The following is a 24,956-nucleotide window of genomic DNA, read 5'->3' as shown; positions in this document are numbered from 1 at the left end:
GAGTCGGTTTCCACCGTTCAAAGTGGACTAAGCGTAGAGATTCTTGGTTGATTGGACGGTTGAGATTGTTTTGGTGGGTTGGGAGAGAGGAGAGATGGTAAGACCGTGCGTCAGCGTTTCCTATACTTAATCGAAGCTTTTGTGATTGTTTGTTTTATTAGGACATATTGTCATGGACCCCAGGAAATGCAAGGAGTGAAATTGGTAGCCTCTTTTGCGACAGTTGTTGCCTGTGTGTTCTTCTTTTTCTTGCTTTCTTTTCTTTTGTCATAGACTCAACGTAAAAAAAATTTAGGAGTCACAAAGTGGTAATGCTAGCCATGTTATTTTTGCTGAATTTACAAATTTAATATTTTAATTAAGAATGTAAGAATCAGATCCCAAATACACATGGTTTCCCAATTACATGTTTTCTTTCGAATAGAATTATAACATTTTTGAATTATTTATGTTCCATCAATGTTTTATGCTTTTCTTTGACGGAAGTTAAATCGAAGAGCATCTTCAACCAGATGAATGTTCATCCTCTTTCTTACATAAAAAGGCTCAAATATTTCAAAAATTAACTTCAATGAAGCCAATTATTCATACATACAATGGACTATAGCATCGGCTCGGCCACTTGGATAGGGTCCATAGGGAGCCGACCCACTGGTTCAATTTAGATCAATACTATCTATTTATTATCATAAAGCACTCTATCACATACTTTTAAAGGAGTACAGGCTCCAAGCTCTTTGAACAGCCATTTCCTTAATGTACCCGCCTCAATTCAAACAATGAAATTCTTGGGAAGGCACCATTGGATCCAACCATTATCTTGCTTCAACCTCAATCTATGCTGTCCTTCATCTCTATACTTGACTTACTAAGAATAAGCACTCCAACTACAATGAATAAGGCGCCTGCAAACCACTGCAAAATGAGGTTTTATCAAAAATATGTAAATTAATGGGTAAGGTGATCAAAAACAATATGTACTTTGGCCAGAAGCATTTCAAATTCAATGATCAATCAAAACCGTGATGTGGTTTCACAAAACAACTCAAGTCAAATACTGCAAGCAAATTATGCTATCCCATACAGATAAAGGAAAGCACAGGACACACAATAGAGATGCCTAAGAAATTTTTTTTTTTTTTTCCATTTAAATGGATTCTAAAGTTTATCAATCACCTTCTAAGATTTCAATAAGTAATACTCAACCCAAAAAAAAATCCTAATAATTTATCCTCACAAATGATGCCCTCATGATGTGGTATTCATCGAATGGATAATGAATTTTTCAAGATAAATTGTTACACCATCCTACATCCATATGGTGATTGCTACATCACTTAGAATGAAGATTTTGGGATGAGTAGTTCATTTTCAGCCAATATGATAAGATACCGCTAAATACTCATATCCTGATACTCAGAAAAATTGCAGAAAGACAATCTTTTCTTGCATATTCTAAAAAAATAAAATATTGATTCCCCATCACATAATGGTATGCATGCATATCAACAGATACCTATCAATATAGAGTACAATTTGTTTGGGGCCAAGCACAAACAAACTGAAAACCATAGTATTTGACTTTCTCCCGATCATTCTGGTTACACCAAAGAACATCACCTAGCATAGAACAATCTTTTTGCTACTATCATTCATTGAAGGACAAACCACCAGAGGCAAACAAACACTTTCATGGTTTCTCAATTTACAAAACCAACTATGCAAACAATTTGGGGTGAGTCACTAAGTCATGGTGTGCAATACTTAAGATAACCTTCTAAAAATAAGCAAAGGTAAGGGTCACAATACTTCACACCAGAGTCATTTTTGTTTTATTTCAGTGGAGCAAGAGGAATCCTAAAAAGATCCAGATTGATAAAAGCATGCACAAACCCTGTGGGCAAATTCCAACACTGTTAACCACATAACCAATAAATATAATTACCTGAAACGACAATTGTTCCTCAAACAAGAAGAATCCAGCTAGACCAGAAGAGAGGAAGTTAGTAGCAAAGTTTGTGACGGTAGCCTGTAGGGACGAGAGAACTCTAAGACTGTTGATGTAGCATCCCCACATGGCCACGTTAAATAGTATCACCAGACCATATCTAATCATCTGTTAATAACAAGAAATAATCATAGGTTAATGACACACTAAGTCAAGCACAAAGTAAATGACTTCCAATTTTAAACAAATGATACTGGCATCATCTATAAAACACCAAGCCATTGATGCCCAAAGGTTAACATTTAGTTAAATCAAATATATATCTCCTCCCTATTTGGAAAAAGTCGAAATCCGTTAAATTGATTGCCTAATTGAGTCCCAGAATTGAAATCATATTGAGAGATGAGAAAATGAATACCTGAGATGAGATGAATTTAGCGGAAACGGCAGCAAGAGCAGCATTGAGTCCAGCCAATATTGCCCACGTGTAGCCTCTGCTCTTTCTGCCCTCCATAGCTGCAATATCTGTGAAATTTTCAGTTTCGAATTAGATATTAACGAGTGCGGGCGGAAGAAAGATTACGCTTTCCGTTCAAAGCTGTGCGTTATCGCCGCTGCTCCAGATCTTGGCCGCTCGATGCTGGCATCACCATTGCACGGCTCCAAATCTTCGTCGCTCGATAGTGTAATGTCGGCGGAACATTGTCGCCGTTTAAGAAGTTTCTGTCGGTTCTTATGCTGCGTTTATTTTTTTTATTGGAGTGGGAATATTGAGGTGTGAGAATTTTTGGATTAGGAGTGTGGAGTGGGATTGGAAATAAGTGTTTATTTAGACTAAATGAAAGTATGAATTGTTAATTAGAATTTTAATTATTTATTTATTTTATTTTGGATTGGGAGTAAATTATTTTAAATTATAATTTTATCTTTATGTACAGAATTATAATTTGTAATTAAAAAATTAATAAAAAATATATTTAGAAAATAAAATAAATATTTTATTATATTTATAAATTAATAATAATTACTAATATTCTTAATTATGTAAATTATAATTTTTTATTAATTTAAATTTAAATTATGTGAATAAAAATTATTAATAATAGCAACACAAATGAAATATTATTATTGATAATATAGTACAAAATTAATATTTTTTAGAATAAAATATTTATTATTATTAATTAAATAATTAATTAATATTTATTAAAATTAATGTTTAATATTATTAATTTAAATATAATATTCATTTATTTTTATTTTATTAAATTTAATAAAATAAATATGATATAATTATTATTTTTATTAAATATGATATTATTTATTTTATTAAATATGATATTATTTATTTATTTTATTAAATATTATTTATTTATTTTTATTTTAATTATAAGGATAAAATGGAAAGAGGGGGAGTGGATTCCCACATATTGATTCCCCAATGGGAGTGGGAATCCCACTCCCCACTCCAAAATTGAGTGGGACCCACGGATTCTCACTCCCACTCTCTCCTTTTTTAAGGTAAGTAAACACTGGAGTGGGAGGAATCCACACTCCACACTCCACACTCCAGCAAGTAAACACTACCTTAGGCCCGTTTGGGATGGAGGTTAAAACCGAATAAGCTGTTTATTTTATAATTTTTTATAAAAATAGTTTATTTTATAATTTTTTATAAAAATAGTTTATTTTATAATTTTTTTATATTGCCTGTAGTTTTTTAAATTAAGTATAAGATTATTTTTTATAATAAGCTTATTTAATAAATTATTATATTTTTTAAAAAATATTTGTTATAACTTTAGTATTTTAATAAAAAAATAATTATATCGTGTTTGTTCATAAACCCTAATATATAAATTATTAGAGTCATAATTTTATTGTAAAAAATTTATTGTGAATGTAATACATATTACTTTTTATTTTATTTAGATTATGTAAAAGTATAAATTTTTATTATATTTTATGTAATAGATTATGAAGTTCTTAGATTTTTCTTAATTGAGTTTTTTTAATTAATTTCACATATTTAAGAAAAAATATGTCTAATCAATTTATTAAACATAAAATAAAAAAATTAAAACGTATGCCCATTTTGGTCGTTAAATAATACAACAACACTTTCAGAATAAAATTTACCAAATACATGTATTCTACTTTTTAAACTCGCAACAACCGCAACAATACGGTTTAACAAACACCAAACTACTTTTTTAATTAGCAGCTTATTTCATATGCATAACACAATCAACTTATTTCATCAGCCTCCGCAATCCCAAACTGGCCCTTAGTTATTTTATGTTATTTACGAATTTGACATACGTGAATTATATAAATATTATATCAGTTAGGATAACACATAAATAAAAAAGAGTATTATTACTTTCACAATTGTTTAGTAAAAATTTAATTATTATTTCATTTTTTTAGCGATCGTTAAAATTTTATTAAAATGGTTATGAAATAATTGTGTACCTTATATTTTTACATAAAATAATTATGAGATAATTATATATTTTTTATTATTACATAAGATAATAAGTGCCAACAAAAAATACATTTATATTATTTAAATAGAGCAAAGGCGGGCCAATGCCTAGGTTAGCTCGGTCTAACCCAATACAATTTTAGTTATGGCCGTAAAATTTTTATACTTTTTCATTTAATATCATAGGTTTTGTTTTATTTTCATGTATCTTCCCAATTCAATTTTTCTTTTCTTTTCAAAATAAAGTTAAGTTAGAGACTTATTTAATAAAATGATTAAATTATATATTTATTAAATAAATTAAAATTATAAAGGGACTAAAACATTAGTACTACTTTGACTCATGTGAGTCGGCAGCAACTTTCTCTCACAGAAGAAACACAACTCGTCCAAGCTGGCGATCCCCCTATCATTAAACGGGCCAATCAAAGACAAGCACTAGGATCAAGGACTTTTCTAAAGGCTTGCAACGCCGCCGTTTCAAGTATCTTTTTAAAAAACCGACGTAACTCCTTTGTTCCCTATTTAAACCTGGAATTCACAAACTTTTCTTTGAATTTCTTTACGTTATTGAGGCGTTGCATTCAGATCTGTGCATTTTGCAGTTTGTGTTGGTGATTAAAGAGTAATGGCCCGTACGAAGCAAACCGCGCGCAAGTCAACTGGAGGAAAGGCTCCGAGGAAGCAGCTCGCCACAAAGGTGTGTCTCGCTAGGGTTTCATCCTTTTGTCTTTTTCCCTAGTCTGTTTGGTTAGAAGGAAAATTATCTTAGAGAAGTGGTCGGTGTTTAATGTTTTCTACGCAATTTGATTAGAAATTACTTGCGGGAAAATTTGCATGTACGTTTACAAGCAAACATTTCTGTCTTCAGCCTAGGGTTTCAGTAATTTATTGCACTAGTTTTATTTCTTGCTGAATGGTAATTCTTAGTTAGATCTGAGAAATTGATTTTCCAATTGATGTAAGGCTGCAAGAAAATCTGCTCCAACAACTGGTGGAGTCAAGAAGCCCCATCGTTACCGTCCAGGAACTGTCGCCCTACGGTGAATTTTCTTTGATTTTGACCTTTTTGGTTTTGAATAGAAACGCTTAATTAATTTGTATTTGGTTAATGATTGTTTGTTTGTTGAACCTACAGTGAAATCCGCAAATATCAAAAGAGCACTGAGCTTTTGATCCGCAAGCTGCCTTTCCAGCGGCTGGTTCGTGAAATTGCTCAAGATTTCAAGGTAAATTTTGCAAGATCTGCTCGGCTGATAATGCTAATTTTTTAATTATGATTAAAAGAAATTGATGTTTGGAATCATGAATTCATTATTGACATGGTTTTGGGTTGGACAGACAGATTTGAGGTTCCAAAGCCACGCGGTTCTTGCGCTGCAGGAAGCGGCAGAGGCTTATCTCGTGGGTCTGTTCGAGGACACCAACCTTTGTGCTATCCATGCCAAGCGAGTCACCATTATGCCCAAGGATATTCAACTGGCAAGGCGAATCCGAGGCGAGCGTGCTTAATTTGTGATTCCTTAGGTAGTCGTCAGTTTCCTATTTAGTTTGCTAGTTTTTCTTTATTTCGGTTTTTACATGTAAAGAATGATATGATGGATTGAAGAATATTTGGCATTTGATATTTGCTAGATAAATGTTTATTGTGGAGCTTATCTTGTTTCACTTTACCTTCATCGGTGGTTTTAAGGACTTGCGTGTATGGATTTTCGGCAATTTTATTTTCTTTGCCAATCTTCTTGAGACGGCCAATTTTGAATTTTCATTGGAAGGCTAATGGGTTCTTTCCACGGACTCCTGTTTGAGTCAAATATTCTCAAAGGAAAAAAAAAATTTCCCTAAATTGAGTTGATGCAGTCTCATCGTATACGTTTTCAACGTGGCACCACAAATATGGAATATCGGCCGATGTTTGCAGTTTAAATTACGCGGGGCAGCTATTTGCGCAAATGCCTTCTTCATAAGCCTTATTAGAGTTGAGCCATTGGCACCCTCAATCATTCTCACAAAACCCAACTTGCATTTACAATTTTAACCTTGAGTAAAAGACAAGTGTAATGCTTATTAAAAGCACAACTGCACAAACTCCTCGGTTGCCAGATTACCGTCGTCGCTTCTTTTCTGGGAAAAGAAGTTCATAACCTGCCGGCTTTCTATCCCCTCGTTGAACTTATTCGTTGGGCTTTCGTCTCGTGTTGATAAATTTCAAATTGCAGCCTCTCATAGGAGGCCGTGTCGTAGTCTCAGTATGGCCACTTCTTAGGTGGATCCGTCCTTTTCGCGTATGCTGGACTAAAAGATGCATCAACAGGGAAGATTTGAAAAATTTTACAGTATAGAAGGGGAAAAGGTCATTGCATTAGGAGAAAAGAGTTATAAACTGCTAATTTCTTCTCTATTCCACTCTTTCCCTCTCCTCCCCTTTCTTCAAGCTAAACATGATCTTAGGGTTTAATCAAAAGTTTGGAAACCTTGTTTTCAATCCCACTTTATCACCGAATCTCGATTGAGCCGATTGAAAAAAAAGAATTCAATATAAGTGATCATTTATATATTGAATATCGCGATTCTCACTTAATGCCAACCATCTACTTTTTTAGTGGAGTTAAGGAATTGTTTGTTAAACATATAAAGTATGGAATTTTATTAATTTTAGACATTTTCTTAAATTAGCATGCTTGTTTTTTGTGATTAATATTTTACATTTGAGTATAAAAAGGAAATTTTTGTGACTAAATGAGAAAATTTTAAATGAAAAGTAAATATTATATTTTTAAATATACCTATAAAATATATTTATTTCTTAAACTATAAATTTTAATCCTTTTTTGTTTTAATTTGCAATGGCATAAATGTGAAATAATTATATTTAAGATATTTTTAATTTATAAAAACAATAAAATGCCACTCATAGTCAGATATTAAAGAAGAAAATATAAACATGTCATTCAAATATCTATTTACATACTCATTTAAACTTCAAAAAATTCAGACAAAAAAATAAATGTAAATCTAAGTTGCATCAATTTGGTAGGTCAAAAAAATATTTGTGGAAGCAAACTGCATGTATTTGTGGAAGATTAATGGAACTAGGACTAATATTAGAAAAGGGGTTGTTCTTTATTATGCATGGTGTTTGTTTCATTGTGTTGAACTTAAACCCTGAGGGGGCATCATGTTGAACTTGCTGTAATTTGCCCGCCCATCTATTGTGGTGCTTTATTGTCTACACTAGACTTATATACTCAAGTCTCCTCTATGCTATGGCTCTTATTTTGTAATTTACCTATTGAATTTGCTTTATCATGTGATACTCCCAATATAATGTTGATTTTGGCTGTTAAGTCATTGATGATTTTCGGAAACATATAATTGTTCATTATAACTCATGATTTATATACTCCTGTATGCTTGACAAAAACTTTGTAATCATCTCAAATGGAATTAGGAAATGTAGGACTTGCATTTCATCTACAATGTACTCTTCTCTAGGTAAGCCACCAGATTTGCCAGATTCAACAGGTCTGACTTATCATATATGACATTTCTGAATAAGGCAAATTACATGGAGACTTTCCTTTATTTGTAAGAGTCCTTGGCCAAATTTTCTTTCTCAGCCCAGACTCTTATTTCAATACCAGCATAAATCATACCGTGATTTGAATGATTTCTGGAAACTTGTTTATTTATGTCACCCCGGCGATTTCTATGACCAATTGAAATTGAAAATACAATGGAACAAGCAGGGGAGGCGTTATATAACCTTAAGGTCGACACTTGGCAGCAAAAACTGTAACCATTTTCCAGTGGCTTACAATTTTGACATGGATTTTGGCTTAACCCCAACCGAGTGATCCATTTACAGAACCCCCCGGCTTCTGGTAATCACATTCCAATTTCCAAAGCACCTGTACAAAGTCCACCGATCCTGCTTCCCGGCTTCTGATGACCAATTTTTTGTACCTTACAAATCGTGCTTCAACTTGGTTTTCTCACCGATAGTTGATTCCTGTGACGTTCCTCTCTTGCCTCGCTCACAACTAGACTAATATTGACCTTAAACTTGTTCTACAAGTTCTTACCTTTTGTTTACCGACTTCACCGGTCTAAGTTACTTGTCCTCATTTTGAGCATTACATTTATTCTTATCTTACAATGGGCCAGAACAAGCTCGGGATAAGGCTCTGGCAAAGTGGTTAATATACTAGCAATGCTAGACTAGCAGGCATATATTTCTATACAGAAAGTTATAAACAGACCCTTTGAACTTTGAAAAATTACAATCTTCCAAATAAATGTATAGCCACGCCACGGAGTCGGACTGTCGGAGCCTGATTCACTTCCCGACAAACTATCTGTACAATTTTTTTTTTTCTTTTTAAACATAAATTGTTCTTGCATTGGCTTTGCAGCCCAGTAAGGGCTGGTGCACCACTTCTCTCGAGTACATGCATGTATTCAACTTTTTCGGGGAAAAAAATATAGATTTCTCTTTAATATTGTTGGCTTTTCGGGAAAGCCCAATAGGGACTCATAATATTTTCATTTTGGTTTAGATTTCCTCTCATGTACAAAATTCATTTGAGAACTTTTCATAATACCAATAGCCTTGTTTCAGATCATTATCCTTTCTTTCTATTTCCGGATAAAACCCCAAAAAATCTTAATTTTTTTTTTCTCTCCAAAAAAGAATTTTAACATTCACCCTTTAAGTAATTTTTTTTTTAAATTCAATATATTTTTTGTGTGAATTGTTAAAATTTCTATTTTTAGTTTGGATTGTTCATAATTTAAAATTTCAAACACTTTTTCTATAGTTGTTTTTTTTATTTATTTATAGATTTTCCATAGTCGATTAAGACATAATCGATTGTCCCGTATTTATCAGTATTGAAGAATGAAAACAGAGTTTAGAAAGAACTTTTAGTTATATAAAATTATTTTTAGGGTCAAAAGTGTAAACATACTAAATATAGGGTTTTATAAGATATATCTATAAGGGTTGCTGGTAGCTCAACTCATGATGGTTTTCTTTAATTTTGGGTTCCATTTTTCCATAAATGGAGGACCACCAGCTCGAGATAGAGACAGGGCGTGTGTAGCTAAAGTGTTAACTAGACTGTTGAAAATAGAAAGCAGAAACAGGTTTGTGAACTTTGAGATTCAAGGAGCCAAATCCCAATAATAACCCGTGACACATTAAGTGGCAATCGCCATTATCCGCCCAATCGCAAACAATTGCAATTTGCAAATACTGGCGCCGAAACTCTTTTGGCACACACGACACGGTTATGGCTCTTTCTGATTCTCTCATTTATTTTATTCACTGTGTTTTGTTTTTTTTTTTTTTTTTTTTTTTCTATCAATAACGCCAATCTCAGATCTCCCCCACATCACATGCATGAATCCCATGTTTTACCTGTCCCACGAGAAACTTATCCCTATATAGATTGCGTATGTTTTCTTTTTTCTTTTTCTTTTTCTTTTTTTGGTGTAAATTATTCATTTTTTTTTCCTTAATCTCTTTTATTTATTTATTCTTTTAGTTTTATGTTTTTTTTTTTTTTCATGTTTCTGCATGCACATGCCACATGTAGTTCGTGCTATTTCACCAAAATTAATAAGATGTCCTCAAGCAAAATTTAATTTTTCTATTTCATTCACGGATGTTCACCCAAATCAAAGGATTCTACCTCTGTCTAATTTAACTTATCAGCTTATTATTATTATTATTATTATTGATGTTTTCAAATTCGAAAACTATGGCCGGGTCACATTTTCCTACAGAGTGTGAATATATTCTTGTTGACATCTAAGCCTAAATAGGACTTAACAAGTAGAGGCAAAAGTATGTTGATGCTGTCCAGGCCAAAAATGAGTTTGAAAAAGAGTCCAAGGATTTTGTACGTAGTTTGAACACACGTTCACTTCTCGCAAGTTCGTGATTTCTTTACTTAGCCTGGTGGCCAACACCAACGGTGTACAATTGTGTAGATCGAAACCGCGTTCTATTTATCATTTCTTCCACATTTCATATATATCTTTTATGATGATGTGGAATATAATTTTGGACACATACGACATCGTATTCCTGAAAGAAAAATATATAATCCAAGTAACTGATGCAGACTATATATATATATATATATAATTAAGTATTAATTAGAGTAAGAAAGAAACACAACGGGAGTCCTCATCTCAGCAGCATGAGCGAAAAAAAAAACCCTTTGATGTCGCCTTCATTCTACCCGCAATCATTGGTTCAACTTTGATTCCAAATCTGTATAATGAACTGATTAAGTCATTATATGTTCATATATACTATGATTAAGAGAATGATTTGATCTGTGCTGGGCCGGTCCCCTGGAAGGTGACGTTCACGTTCTGCCAAAATTTTGACTCTTAAAATGACTCTTGAGCAGAGTCTATCCTTTTATTGAGGTCCATAGTAACAAGTCTTAATTAATTAGAATTTGCATTACATGATTTTGACCCCTCCCAATATAATGCAGCCCAAGCTATATATATCTATCAACTATAACTGCAACGCAACTCAATCTTTTGGCTGGTTCTTCAATTGATGGGAAACTAGAATATTAATCTCAAAGGCTTGAGAAAACTTGCATAAGAGGGAAAACTGAAAACAGCTGTATTCTTTTTCTTTTCTTTTTTTTTTTTTTCAAGTGATATCTCGTCATAAAGCATATCTGCAAAAGGGCAAAAGGACTAATCGGTAAAGAGAAATTATTAAAACCAATATCATCTGACTGCTAAACAGGATACGACCATGTGGCGAGATCATGAGAATAGTTTCCTATCTCAAAGCTCAAAAGCTTTACCTTTTCTCGCTTACATATTTAAATATTTAATTATTACGTATACCTCTGCCACGTCTTAGCTCTATAAGCTAGTTTCAGCTGCATAATATATGCTCTTCTTGTCATTGCATTCTTTTTCTAGCTCTCGTTGCTTGCCGTAATTCAATTTGGTTTATTTATATTCTTAAGAGGGTAATCGCACTGATCAAAGTAATTATTCCCTTTTCCTTTACTTAAAGTAAAGGATTATTTATTTATACACACACGTACATATATATATATATATACACACACACACACACGTATACACGTAACAAACAATGAAACAACAATTCACTCTTTTTTTTTATATATATATATTATTATTATCATTATTACTTTTGTAAATACAATTGCAATTGGTAGAATTGGTATGATAAATCTGTAAACTGTAAAGATAGAATTAACTCAAACAATTCTTTTACTTTGAAACCAGAGTACGTGAGGGGGAAAAAAAAAAGTTACTGCACATGGACCCAAATGCCCTCGCTTGGAACATCTTGATGAACCACAAATAGAAGATAATATCCGGACGGTGCAAGATTTCCAGAGCCGGGTGAATTCACTACAATTTCGTAACCCGAGTTCCCCAATTTTGTCACAGTGTCACTTGCAAGCACCAACAATCTCTGGTTCATTGAGAAAGAATGTGTATTAAACGATGGCGCCACCATCGTTACAGTCACTTTATTTAAGGCGACTGGACCGCTGGCTGAGAATCGCACTCTAAACTTTTGCTTGTATTTTAGCGTAAACTGGGATTCGGGTAGAACGATTGTTGGCCGCAAATTAGCAAAAGGAGCGTCCAAATAATAGGGAGAGAATGCCTCTAAGCTCAGTTCCGTAGGAAATAGCACGCCTGTGAAGTTATAGTACGCGTGGGGATTGCTGCCACCAACAAGGACTCGGCCATCACGAAGTAACACTGCTGTTGAATGATACATGCGGGGTATGGTTGATGGATTTTGCAAATCGAAACGCGACCCCGGTATGTTATCAGGTCGGTAAACCACCGGGGCAAGAACCGGGTCCCGCCCGAGTTCCCACCCGGCAGTTCCTTTACCCGCACCATTGATGAGTAGCACGTTCCCATTGGGAAGCAATGTCATGTCACCCATGACTCTAGGCTGAGGCATAGTCTCCAGGACCCATGTTGGAGTCGGGTCGGTTATCTTAATCCGTGCGCACGTATTCAAAGCTGCGATAAAGACACCTTTTTCTGCTTGCTCATAAGCTCCTTTCGGGGCTCCACCACACACCAAAACTTCAGCTGCAACGCTGGGAGCCAGCAAGTTCTTCAATGGAAGCAAAACCGCAGAGCCCGAGCTCGGATAAGACCTCGGATCGCCGCCGGGCATAGCTGGGTACTGTTTAACCACCTTGTTGTTAACATAATCGAACAATATTGCTCGATTGTTAGCAAAAATGAATAAGAATCCATCAACATTGAGAAAAACAAAGGGGTATAAATTGTTCTCGACTCTAGGATCATTTGTTTGGACCAAGAATGGTAAGCTGTACACGTTCGGAGCACCATTTTTCGGATAAAATTCGTAATTAAATTGCCTTCTCCCGCCAATGATAATTATCCTACCATCAGGCAATATATGATCAGTGGCGTACCATCTTCTAGCACCAAGTCCGTCAATTTCTTTCCAATCACAGGATTCATCGTTACAAGGCACGAAACTTCTGATCTTTTTTTCGCCATCATTGAATCCACCGGTCTGGATCAAGACGCCATCAGGCCTCACAGCGCCTGAGGAGCACCATACGTTGCTTTGCACAAAAAGAGGCCGAAACTCGTTGGTCAAAACGCTGTACTCAACGGAATGAGCAGTGCAGTCAGTCTTAAGGCACTTGCCAGGGGGTAACGATAAATTTGATGGTCCGAAGTCAGATCGATCGAACATTACGACACGGTCGTTGTTGAGGAGTTGCATGTGCATGGATGATATGCCAATGCTTTTCTGGAGGAGTTGCCACCCGCCACCCGCTGCGTCGGTCACAATCCGGTGGCTGCACAAAATGAGCTGAAACAAGAGTACTATAAATGAGTACTGGCCCATTGTTGGGTTTTTTTGGAATTATGTATTTTGTGTTTGGGTTTGGATCTGAGTGTTTCCTTGCTGTGGTCCGGTTTTGTGTGCAGTGGATGTCTCGAGGTTTGTCTCCTTTAAATACTTGTAAGAGGGCGGACATTTTAAACATCCCACACGCAAGTAAACGTGTGGGGGCAAGATTCTCCTCAATGAAATTGATATATTCTTCTTTAATAAGAAAAAACATTACTTTATAATTAATTAGAAAAAAAAGTAATTTTCGCCTGGGCAACTGTAAAGACTAATTTTGTGTTATCTGTACAGACTAATTTTCATCTACGTACATTAGGCTCTTTGCTTAAGTTTATAGTCATTTATTTAATTTTCTTTTCTTTTCTTTTTTCTGTCCTAGCCAATTATCTTATTATTTTTAAAGCCAATTTCTATGAAAGATATTGGCCGGTTGTTTTTCTTTTTCAACAATCATTAATCTTTCATTTCTAAAATTTATCCCTCCCCATCTCTCTCTCTCTCTTTGATCTCTTTATTTATGTTCTATTAAGAGCTTTTGCCCCTTTTAATCTTTCAAAGGTGTCATTTTTAGACTAAAATTCTCTCATGACTTTAACCTCAAATGAGTAAAATTTACATGAGTTTATTGCTTAATAAATAAGAAATTAAAGTAATTGAATTATAATTAATTATACACTAACCTCAAAAGGCATAAACACAAAATCTTTAAAAGTTTTCAAGAGACTCTAATTTATTTTTATTTTTTAAAAGAGAAAATTAGACAAGACATACAAAATGTAGATAACTTGATTATTGTGTAGCTTAATATACATTTTATGGCACGTGTAAGTATGAGGACTGAAAATGGGTTATATTAATTTGGTACACATTTTATGACACATGAAAATGTGAGGACTGAAAATGGGTTTCTATTGATTGTTCTCTGATTTTAGTTGAAGCACATCTGATTAATTAATTAATTAATTAGGTTTGTTTTAATTGAAGCTTTAAATCAGAGAATGAGGCAAAAGATACGAGTTGTGGTTGGAACAGTTGAATATTTCATCATCTTTCTGATTGTCATCGTACAGCAATAAAAGTTCATAGTTTTGCTTCTTCTTTTTTTTTTTTTTTTTTCCAATGTACATTTTCACAATTTAACAGCCGCGCATCTCTCTGGTCCGCGTCTCTCTCTGTTCTTCTAATTTTTTGTCGGTGCACACTGATTTTTTTATTATTTAATTCTCTGAATTGATTCTCTTTTCTTTTCTCGATGGCCGGACAGCTCAAGAGTTTTCGTCATGAAATACATGCTCCGGAATAATGTCCAAATCATTAGCTTCTGTCAGCGTTTGGTGATTTGGTCGTTTTGCTCTTTTTATTAGCTTTGGAATTATTCCTCACTTATCATTCATATTCTCTGAGTCATGTTGCTAGAGATACGTTTAGACGACTCTTTTCATGCGTAGGGATTATAATAACTAATAAGTTAACCCTAATTAATCTAGCCTATATTGTTAATTAATCTTTCCTCTAGATTCCGCGTTTGGTTTCTGTGGGTAGTAATTTTCTTTTTTTCTTTTCTAGTTATTAGTTTTACAAATCTGATAATGGTGTCGGCCTCATATAACCCAAAATAGGGGAATCGAAAAGTTATTTACGATTGAGTACCAACATCACAGAGCGATCGAGTTAGGGTTTTGAATCTGAAAAAAATGTACACAGCCCACCGAGTTGCACAAATTGAGAACCTAGCACCATAAAAGCAAGATTTGGCCAACTTGGTAAACGGTGTGAACATAGTAACTCATAAAGCATTAAAAAAAATTGGAAGAAGAGATAAACAAGCCAAACATCAAATCATTATCAAATTGGTTTTCTTAAAAAGTCAAAAGTTGGATTTAAGCTAAATTGCACTATCTAATTATAATTTGATATTATAGTGGTTTTCTAATTAGGGATCTCTAACTCTAATAAAATCAGAGATTGTCTAAAAGACAAAAAAAAATTAAATTTCAATATATTACAGTACAAAATACAATACATTGAAGAATGTGTTTATTTTATTTTTTAGCTTATCACTGACTTTATTAAAGTCAGGGATCACTGATTGAAAAATTACTCTTTAATATTATATTGTAGCAAGATATTATATATAATCTTGCTCCAATGCATAATTCGATACACTCGCATGTTTGCTCTAGAGAAATTCCATAGTGAAAACTATCATAATTCCTCAAATTCACATACTTTTAGCCAAACACTATCCAATTTGGTTATAACACTCTTTACAAAGGGGTAAAATACCTATATCTTAACAAGCTAATTTGGACCCTAAGGGAATTCCATTTGTATGTTTACTCTTTTTAATGGAGTTGATCACGTGCACAAAATGTAGAATGTTTTTTAATCTCTGTCCGTAGATTCTGTAATTGGATTCAAAACTTTTGCCTGAAGAAATTAAATGAGATTTCATCTCGCTGAGAAAATATTCCTTTTGTCAAAGCTAATTCATCTCTTTTCGCTGCCTTGCGCTGCATGCATGACACACTGTAAAGAAAAAAGCTATAAAAGTTTTGTCAAGATCTTTTGTAAATCCTCTCTTCCCCTATGCATGAAACAAAACCAATATCTAACAATAAAAAACGGAAACTTTTTTTTTTTTGGGAAACCTCGATGGCACCAGAAAAAATTTATTAAGTAAAATAAAAATATGACTCCTAATCAGGATATGTATTGAACTTTACTCCTCATAAGATGTATGGCACTACAAAAATGTAAACCTAGAACTAAAAAAATTAAAAAAACATGAATACAACGACCAAGTGTATTGAGACTTTTATTGAATATATATGTTTCCTGCTGTTATATAATAAGTTCGGCTTTCTGGGTCTAATAATCAAATAATACGTCATAATTTATCTATGTTATTTTAGCGTCCACATTTCAAGTGCATGGTTGTTGGGTCCTTACCTAATTAATAGTCGAATATTTTGGAGAAGTGTTTTTTTTTTTCCCCCTCTAACACTAATAATTGTATATGAGGCCTGGAATTAGCCAAATTAATTCACTGGGCTAGAATCCATTAATCAAGTATCAAATGATTTAATGTTTTCAAACTTTCGTACGTTGGTGAAAAAATCAGGTTTGATTTATAAGAAAACAGAAGATGATTGGGGGCATTTATAATTTGCAGCTGGTTCTGTCATATTTGGTTAGGGTAATAACATGGTTAGCTCTGTGAAATAAATATCCTCTGATTTGGTGGATGAAGAGCATATATGTATTCTATTAATCAACAACACGAACAATGCAATCATGATGAGCTGTGAAATCTTTAAAAACAATGCAATCATATTGCTATATGTCTTCTTTGGTACATTTAACATAAACACATCAATAATCCGTATACATGAATGTTTTAGTTTGACTCTAGCTCAAATAAATATTTCATCCATTTCTTTCTTTTTTTTCTTCAGTTGATACATTGTTTATGATCTTCAACTAGTAGGTGGGATTTCATATATTTGTGAGTGGAAAATGCCGGCATTGTTTTAAAATTTAAAACTTCGAAAAATAGGACAAGGAAAAATGAGTGTAGCTGCACGGCTGTTGTTTGGTGAAATAAGCAAAATTCTTTGATATTTTAAAATAATTCAAAATTCTTATTGTTATAAAGGTGTTAACTTTATTCACTATTTTATTATTTTATCCTCGCCAAAATTATCATAATAAGGTATATTACAAATTTAATTTAATTACCATAAACTATGTTTCTCAACATCTTTTAAATAAGAAATTTAAAATATGAGTATTTCTCACGTGTTCGTTTTAAAATATAAATCTGAAAACATCATAGTTTAGAAACTAAGTTGTCTAGTTACAGCATATTAAATTATTATATAGTTAAACAATAGTGTTTTGATCAAATCCTTAATTGTGTCGGCTCTTGCCAATTTATGCTAAAATATTGGTCTTGATTAATAATCGTTTATAAAATATTCAAGGATTAATCTCTCTTTTTTTTTTGGCTCCAATAATATTCTTGCTAGTTATATAAATTAAGTCAATTTTGGGGAGCACAATTTTGATGAGGACATGCTAACTTCAATGAAAAAACAACTCAGTTTCAACTGCGAGAGTTTTTTCTTCTCGAACCATAGGCTAATGTTATTCATTGAATCTGCTTGTTGAAGATTCTTAGAGAAAAAATTAAAAAAAAAAAAAAAACCGGATGATTAACTTGCCATTTTAAACAAATCAAATCATTTTTCGTCCAAGAATGCTCCACATTCTTTACGATAATATTTGAAAAATTATCGAAATATTCCTTTACTCCCAATATTATATTCTATATTATGCTCTGCCTATCTCATGCTTGGAATTTCCCTCACTCAAAATCTAAATAAATTATTTTTTTCAGAATTTCTCATGATCTTTTACGAATATTTAATTTAAATGCTGTGGCACAATGGGGCAAATTATCTATAAAGTCAGCTAACAGTTTCATAAAAATAAGCAATAACCAGACGTTAACAAACAAGAGGCGCGATTGAGACATCAGTTCTTCAAAGATTCGAACATTTTAATTATTCTAGTTCAATTTAATTTTCTATTGCAACTTAATCCTTGTAAACCGTTGACTACTTTAATTTCTCTTCAGGTCTAAGCTGCATTTTAATTATAATTTAAAGTGAAAAGGATGGATATATACAAAGCAGTGTACATTATCCATTGTTTATTCTTCGAGGATTTGTCCTAATCATGGCTTCTTTGAAGATGATTATTGCATCCTTTTAATTTTTTTACGAAATTTAAAATTAGTTCGCTAGCTACAACAATTCTATCAAAACCAAAGTTCAGATTGTTGGTGAGATTAGACTAAAATTTGTTTATTCCATTTGTCTTTATCTTTATGATGACTTCTATGAATACTAAATTCATATTTATTCTTGATTAATAGTTTTTCAATATTAGTCATTCTTTATTGCTGTCATCCACACTTTTAATGCGAGAGTTTTAAACAATACAATATTATTTTGCTGTCATAAAAATGTATTTTATAAGTACATTCCATTCCTTTTTTGTAAGAGAAAGTCTACGATATGTATCAAATATAATTCGATATGTACCAAATGTAATTCAACATGTCAATAAGAATGTGATATATGTACTTTAAAGGGATATGTAACTTTAAATTATCTAACAGTTTTATAATATAAATATATACGTGATAGGATATTATTGAGTTGTTGTAGGGCACACTTGATATCTTTAAACCTCTAATATATACAGTAAAATTCTCCTCTTTTGTAAAGAGTTTTTTTTTTTTAAATGTGCTCTTTTTACTCCTTTTGGATAAGAATTTCAAACTTAGCAATTGTTTAAAAAGATATGCTGATCCTGTGAGTATAGGGACTTACAACAAAACTTCTAAGCTTGAAAGAATGCAAGTTCATACTTCATACTTATTGATGTGTTGGAACATGGATAATGACAATTATTGGCTTTGATCTCTTTCCCGTCAAGCCAAAAGTGAGAGTCCCATCGAAACAAGGAAAGCTAACCAGGCATATTTCGGAGTTCTAAGAAAAGTTTTTTATGGAACATCTGCATAGCACTATCCAATAAAATTATATAATATGTATTTTATTTACGGGTAATTTTTAAAAACCTCCCCTGAGGTTTGGGTTTGTTGCAAGTAGATGGCGAGAATTTATTTATTTGTAAAAAAACTCCCTACCGTCAGTTAACTTTAACATTGACCATTAGTTGACTGTGCAAAAATAATATTACCCTTAACAATAGTTTGTAGACGGAAATAACTAAAAAAAAAAATTAAAATTGTTGGCTATTTTACCCTCTTTAAATTATTGATATTTTCTTAAAGTTCCTACAAGAAAGATAAAATTAAAATTTTGAAAAATCCTCTTTAAATTATTGATATTTTCTTAAAGTTCCTACAAAAAAGATAAAATTAAAAACTTGAAAATAAAATAGTTATAATCTTTACCTATGATATTGTAAATCTTTGGAATTGACAAGGATAAAATTGTCAAAAAATAGGGTTTGTGCTTTTCGCGCCAATAATTTTAATTTTTTTTTAGTTATTTCCGTCTACAAACTGTTATTAAGGGTAATATTGTCTTTGCAAAGTCAACTAACGGTCAATGTTAAAGTTAACTGACGGTAGATGGTTTTTTACAAATAAACAAATTCTCGTCATCTACTTGCAACAAGCCCAAACCTCAGGGGAGATTTTTAAAAATTACCCTTTTATTTACAGTCCTAATTAATTGACTTTCAAGTGAGAATATATGAATGATAAAATTTGACCGAAAATAATTTTATAAAAACGTCCGCAAGATGATTGTATCTTTTGTGAACCCTTTAACGTTAGAATTTAGATTTAATGTTGGGTTAAAAGAATATTAAACTAATTAAATCTTAATTATATATTGTTATATATACACATGTGATAAAAAAAATTATACAAAATTAAGCACAAGTAAATTCAGCATTAAATCTAATCATTAACTGCTTAACATCAATGCAGCTGTCCGGCAGTGTGATGTGAAAGAGGAATTGGAAAAGGAAAACAAATCAATGCAGCTTGGCTGCGGTCGAGCAGCCAGACAAGCTAATTAAATATTGAAATGGTTAATTAACACTGAACGCGAATGTAATTGCAATACATGCGTATGTCCGCAGAGCGAAATTTCGGACCATAATATATTAATTACACACTTGGATCTCATAAGAGAGTGAACCAAAACTTTTCAATGAGAGACTAATTTAATAGCATTAATCACAAGGTTGAAATAAGAAATGCAGAGTGCGAATGAGGCACTTCAAAGTTACAAGGAAAGAGTTAGTCATATTGTTTGTTAGACATGAGTTATACTTTATTAGCCCAGCCCAAGACCGCTGTGGCATGCCCTGTTTACAGCTGCTTATCCTCTTCTGTCTTTCCGTCATCTCAACCTCGCCCCTAAGCATCACGTTCCTAGGGGCAGAGACCTTCAAGCTCTAAGGCTATCATAGTAATGCCAGCATGGTTACATCTAACTGCCTACTGGGCAAGCTTCAACTTCAAAGTCGCCTGATTTGGCACCAGCCAAAGGAGTAGGAGCAGCAGCTGAGGAACCACTTCCACATTATCACACACGTTGAAAGCTGTGGTTGAAAGCACTTAAGATTATGCAACATTTTATGTCACCAAAAATCCCAGGTTTTTCAAGCAGTATTTTATCCTAGTTTAAGTACGCTGCGGTAGAGCTCTAATCCATCCAGCTAGGTTACCAAATTCCAGAGTCCATGTGAAACACATTCCAGTTTCCTGCTGAAACGCATTTTTGTCAGGAAATTAAAGAAATAGAGCGCAATATTTCCAATTTAACAATTATTTATGGCTTATAATTTATGTATTTTATCTTGCACAGCACAACAATTTAACGATTAATAGATCATTAGCATCAACTCCAACTTCCGATGAAAAAAATATTGTGTGCTCTCGATCCATATTCCTTCGTTCGTTGGAAGCTTGTCACAAGTGTACTTATTGTTATCGTTATTATTTTTTGAAGTAATTGATTAGGAAACACGAAATGATAAGAACTCAAGAGGATAAAGGAGTAGACTGTATACACCCCAATGTATATATCTAAAGATCTGCTCGCTACAGCTTATTGAAGAAATGGGATGCTGGCAAAGGGCTTGGTTGTGGGCTCTAAAGAATTGCACAGAATTGGATCCTCTACAGGCTTTGATGATCGGGTCAGAGGCACAGAAACACGTACTTATGCCGAAAAGGCAATTGGATCATTTGTTCTCCATTGGAATATTATGGGATCTGATGCTGTCCACATGTAAACTTTCATGGTCGATCCAGGACAGAATATGAATACAAAATTTTGAATTTTACAGACTGTTTTAACTCCATCGTTGCCTTAGGCAAACTTCAACTGCGCACATACATGACCAGAAATTTAAGGTGTAAAATTGATATCCATTAATATTAATGCTTCATTTGAAGCACTTGTCGGGGATAGAGTGCCCATGAGCTCACCGTGAAATGAGAATGCGACAGCATTTGCACTACAGTAACAGCAGATCATTCTCTTTTTAAAGTTTGTGAGCGAGAGAAAGCTAGAGGGATTTATCAAATGTCACAAACATGCAGATTGCAATATTGTTGAAAGAAAGATGGCATAGACGAACTTCCTGGAAGTATCTAGAAAAATGCGAAACCACGCTAGTCGACAAACATGTGACCAATATATTAGTCCCGTTCGAGCTCAATGCGATTGTAAGCTTATATGCTCGGAATGCCAATGAGAATGGAAGATAATACATTACCTAGGAATTTCCAAGTGCTGCATATGGAATAAAACGGACATACAAGTCTGCCAATTGAATATTTTACCATGTCGAGATGGAGAAGAATAAGTGATTTCCTTTGCGATAATTACATATCCAAACTCTATCATGAAGGAGAGTATTTAAGTGACATCATAAAATAAGAAGAGGAATTAACCACTAACCAGAAAAAGCGAGCCAACCCAACGGGAAATACTAAGACAGTAGACAAGATGATAGATCTTTAATTTAAAGCATGGCCAGTCTGCTACAAACAGTTATTAAAATAGGAAAATTCAAAGCAAACAAATTCTACTATCTGATGTTATTTCAACTTCTGGAAAGAAAAAGAAGAATCTAGCGAAGATTGCATGTAACGTATCAGAAATTTTGCTACTAAGAGAACCTCAAGGGTCATGGGAATTTCATTCAGGATTTGGTCGAGTTCAAATTGAAATTCTAGTTATGCAACCCAAGAAAGGAGTGAATTGAAATTCTAAAAATTATTCAATTCTAAAACAAAACTCAATGCAAATCTAAAACGAATTTAAAGTAATTACAAATAAATTTATCACAATATAAAAAGATAAGGGAAGAAAGATTCAAACACGATAATTTTTACATAGTTTGGCCAATCTCGCCTACGTCTACGCCTCCAAGCTTTTGGAGCTTGAGGATTCTATTAAGTAAGTCTCTAAGACTTCAAATGCTTACACTTGACTTCTAAGTTGTCAATAAACCTTTACAACGAGAGATTATTCCCAATCTCTTAACCCAAGTGTATCCCAACACTTGCAATTACTCAAAACAAAAATTATAAATTTGTTCTTTACTTATACAATGCTTAAGATTACAAATCAATGTCCAATATGTGAATAAATGTAATATGTTTAACTGCATGGGATGTCTTGAAATACTTTTAAAACATGGAAAGTAAATTGACACTTGAATCAAAATATAGAGATTAAACGAATATTTACTCTTTTAATTAAACAAAAACAAAAGATAGCTCTCGTTGTAGTCCTTGGACGCCAAAATGCAGAAGAGTACTTTCATGGAAATTCTGCAAGACAAAGAAATCATGCCAAAATTTAAATATAAGTGGATGATTATAAATTGAGAGCTGCATTAAAGAATATAGTTCAAAAGACTGCAATAAAAGTGGATGACTATACGTTGACTTAAAAAACACAAGAGTAGTACATTTAGGGATGGTAATGGAATCCAAAAATTTAATTTGGGTTGGAAACTAAAAGTACCCGTCGTCATAGGTCACGTTTGGAATTGAAGTGCCGTAGTTTCTGCTGTGAAGAAAAAGATTGTAAATATGAAATAAATGTTAATAATATATAGTAAATATAAATTTTAAATAATAATTTTGATAAAATTATTAAAGATATAATAAATTTTTTATTTCATATAAGTGAAAAATCATATCAACATAACTTTCAAGTTATAGCAATTAGTATTTACCAAACATTTTAATGATGTACCTTTTAAGTTACAGCTGCCCAATCTCAATCTCAAACGCATTCATATCTTCCAAAATTTTTTAGGTTTCAAATTTCAAATGTCATAATTTAATTGATTTTATGGATTAAATACCTGACGTTATTGGAATCTATTTTAGTGAAGAAACCCTATAAACCTGAAACTAAGTTAAAAATAATGTAATTATATAAGGTTAAAATTGTAATTACAACAACCAAAATAATAATCCCGGTGTTATTACAAAAACCGCAGGGTGGAATTATCATCACCTAAATAAATTTAATTTGACCCACTACAAAATGTAATTTATAAAACGGATCGTGCTATAAAATTTATTTATAAAACTACCCCCACTAAAATATTATTTTCCCATAAAATAATAGTAAATTGCCAACAAATTACAATAGCTCACAGGTACATCCGACTCAGGCAATATAGACTTTATGTAAGCTACACTATTTAGTTATCTTTTCATCTCAAAATCAATGACATTTAAAATTAATTGTTTAAATTTCTTAACACTGGTTAAGTATTTATTATTTATTATTTTTCATTTTTCATCCTGAGTTGCATTTTCAAGTCCATGGTGGGTTAGAAAATAGTTATTACATTTCCTGTTACTTCTTGCTCTACTAAAAAATAAAAGTCCTCATCAAAAATGAATTTAAGAAAAGATTTTTATTGTAATGGCAAAAAACAAGATTAAGGGTGGTGATATTTCCACCACACAAATTTTATAAATCCATCCACCTCTAAAAATAATTATAGAAAGTTCATATTATTTTTAGAAATTTTGAATAAAGAAGAATTCTCAAGAATTAATCAATTAAATCTATCTTAAATTATATTTTGTGACATCTTAATTTAATTTTTGTGACTTAATTTTTTTAATTATATTTGATTATTAAGATTGTTTTAGCCTAAATTTAAATTGATAATTTTACCTTTAAAAGGTAAAAATATCAAAAATTTACTTTAACTTCAACATATTCTTTTATTTTATACAAAATTCATTGTTTTCTAAATGATCAATTATATTTTATTAATATAACTATTAACCTTTAATTAAATTAATATAATGTCTTTATGAGAAAATACTCATATAAATTGTTAGGTTGTCAAATTTATGTTATTTACACGTAAATTATTGAAAATAATTATACTTCATTTAAAAAGCAATGTTGCGTTTGACACATAGAATTATATTAGACTAAATATTGTAATCGGATTGGATTGGATTGGATTAAATCAAGTTGGATTATACAACACCGTCTTGATACAATATCAGGTTGAACAATGTTAAATTATATTTAAATACAAAATTATTTATAAATACTTAAGAGTAATAATTAAAATTAATTTAAAGTTAATTAATAAGAACATTAATAGTTAGTAAATTAGTTATTTGGGTAGTCATACAAATATAAATTAATAAACCTAATTAATTGTTTAATTAATTTTTCATCAGATATTTTAGACATATTTTATTTTACCAAAAGTTAGCAAATAATATATATATATAGAGTTAATTAATTACTTGTATTATTAGTTATAAATCTATATATTTAATTAATTAATTATACAAATATTGTTATTGATTTTTATTTATAAGAAATAAATTGAATTTATTGTAAATATCTTTTAGAAGCGGAGTGGTTTTACACAAATAATGGGGGGAAATATCCTGACCCTAACATTAAATAACGTTTAGATTTTATTTTTTCGTAAAAACTTTTGTTAATTTCTTGCATTCTCTT

General features: G+C 32.2%; 3 protein-coding genes across 4 annotated transcripts; 1 reads left to right on the top strand and 2 right to left on the bottom strand.

Annotated features, from left to right (window-relative positions):
• Positions 1 to 503: 503 nt before the first annotated feature.
• Positions 504 to 2,728, bottom strand: LOC102615307 (uncharacterized). 2 transcript variants are annotated; one of them, XM_006473546.4, is made up of 4 exons: positions 2,532 to 2,728; positions 2,367 to 2,464; positions 1,946 to 2,116; positions 504 to 915 (listed from the first exon to the last, which is right to left on the bottom strand). In XM_006473546.4, exons 2-4 carry the CDS (start codon positions 2,460 to 2,462, stop codon positions 832 to 834), a joined length of 351 nt encoding a protein of 116 aa, XP_006473609.2. In that variant the 5' UTR covers positions 2,463 to 2,464; positions 2,532 to 2,728; the 3' UTR covers positions 504 to 831. The 2 variants fall into 2 exon arrangements, with proteins under 2 accessions (XP_006473609.2, XP_006473608.2); XM_006473545.4 differs by having other exon boundaries at positions 2,367 to 2,725.
• A 2,239-nt stretch (positions 2,729 to 4,967) lies between these two features.
• LOC102615014 (histone H3.3) lies at positions 4,968 to 6,115 on the top strand. Its single transcript, XM_006473544.4, has 4 exons — positions 4,968 to 5,136; positions 5,403 to 5,479; positions 5,575 to 5,665; positions 5,778 to 6,115. The coding sequence occupies exons 1-4, from the start codon at positions 5,065 to 5,067 to the stop codon at positions 5,946 to 5,948; spliced, it is 411 nt and encodes a 136-aa protein (XP_006473607.1). The 5' UTR covers positions 4,968 to 5,064; the 3' UTR covers positions 5,949 to 6,115.
• A 5,497-nt stretch (positions 6,116 to 11,612) lies between these two features.
• On the bottom strand, positions 11,613 to 13,466 carry LOC102614711 (aldehyde oxidase GLOX). The gene has a single exon (XM_006473543.4). The coding sequence runs from the start codon at positions 13,363 to 13,365 to the stop codon at positions 11,758 to 11,760; it is 1,608 nt and encodes a 535-aa protein (XP_006473606.2). The 5' UTR covers positions 13,366 to 13,466; the 3' UTR covers positions 11,613 to 11,757.
• Positions 13,467 to 24,956: the final 11,490 nt, after the last annotated feature.

The sequence above is a fragment of the Citrus sinensis genome, chromosome 5 (assembly GCF_022201045.2).
Source record: "Citrus sinensis cultivar Valencia sweet orange chromosome 5, DVS_A1.0, whole genome shotgun sequence".
In the NCBI taxonomy this organism is placed as follows: Eukaryota; Viridiplantae; Streptophyta; class Magnoliopsida; order Sapindales; family Rutaceae; genus Citrus; species Citrus sinensis.
The sequence above is the reverse complement of the archived record's forward strand: the minus strand, read 5'-3'. Positions and strand labels throughout refer to the sequence as shown.

Coding starts and splice junctions, on each gene's coding strand:
- LOC102615307 (XM_006473546.4), bottom strand. CDS start 2,462: ATGGAGGGCAGAAAGAGCAGAGGCTACACGTGGGCAATATTGGCTGGA. Junction 2,117..2,366: donor CTAAATTCATCTCATCTCAG/GTATTCATTTTC, acceptor TGTTATTAACAG/ATGATTAGATATGGTCTGGT. Junction 916..1,945: donor AGGAACAATTGTCGTTTCAG/GTAATTATATTT, acceptor CTCATTTTGCAG/TGGTTTGCAGGCGCCTTATT.
- LOC102615014 (XM_006473544.4), top strand. CDS start 5,065: ATGGCCCGTACGAAGCAAACCGCGCGCAAGTCAACTGGAGGAAAGGCT. Junction 5,480..5,574: donor CCAGGAACTGTCGCCCTACG/GTGAATTTTCTT, acceptor TTGAACCTACAG/TGAAATCCGCAAATATCAAA. Junction 5,666..5,777: donor AAATTGCTCAAGATTTCAAG/GTAAATTTTGCA, acceptor TGGGTTGGACAG/ACAGATTTGAGGTTCCAAAG.
- LOC102614711 (XM_006473543.4), bottom strand. CDS start 13,365: ATGGGCCAGTACTCATTTATAGTACTCTTGTTTCAGCTCATTTTGTGC.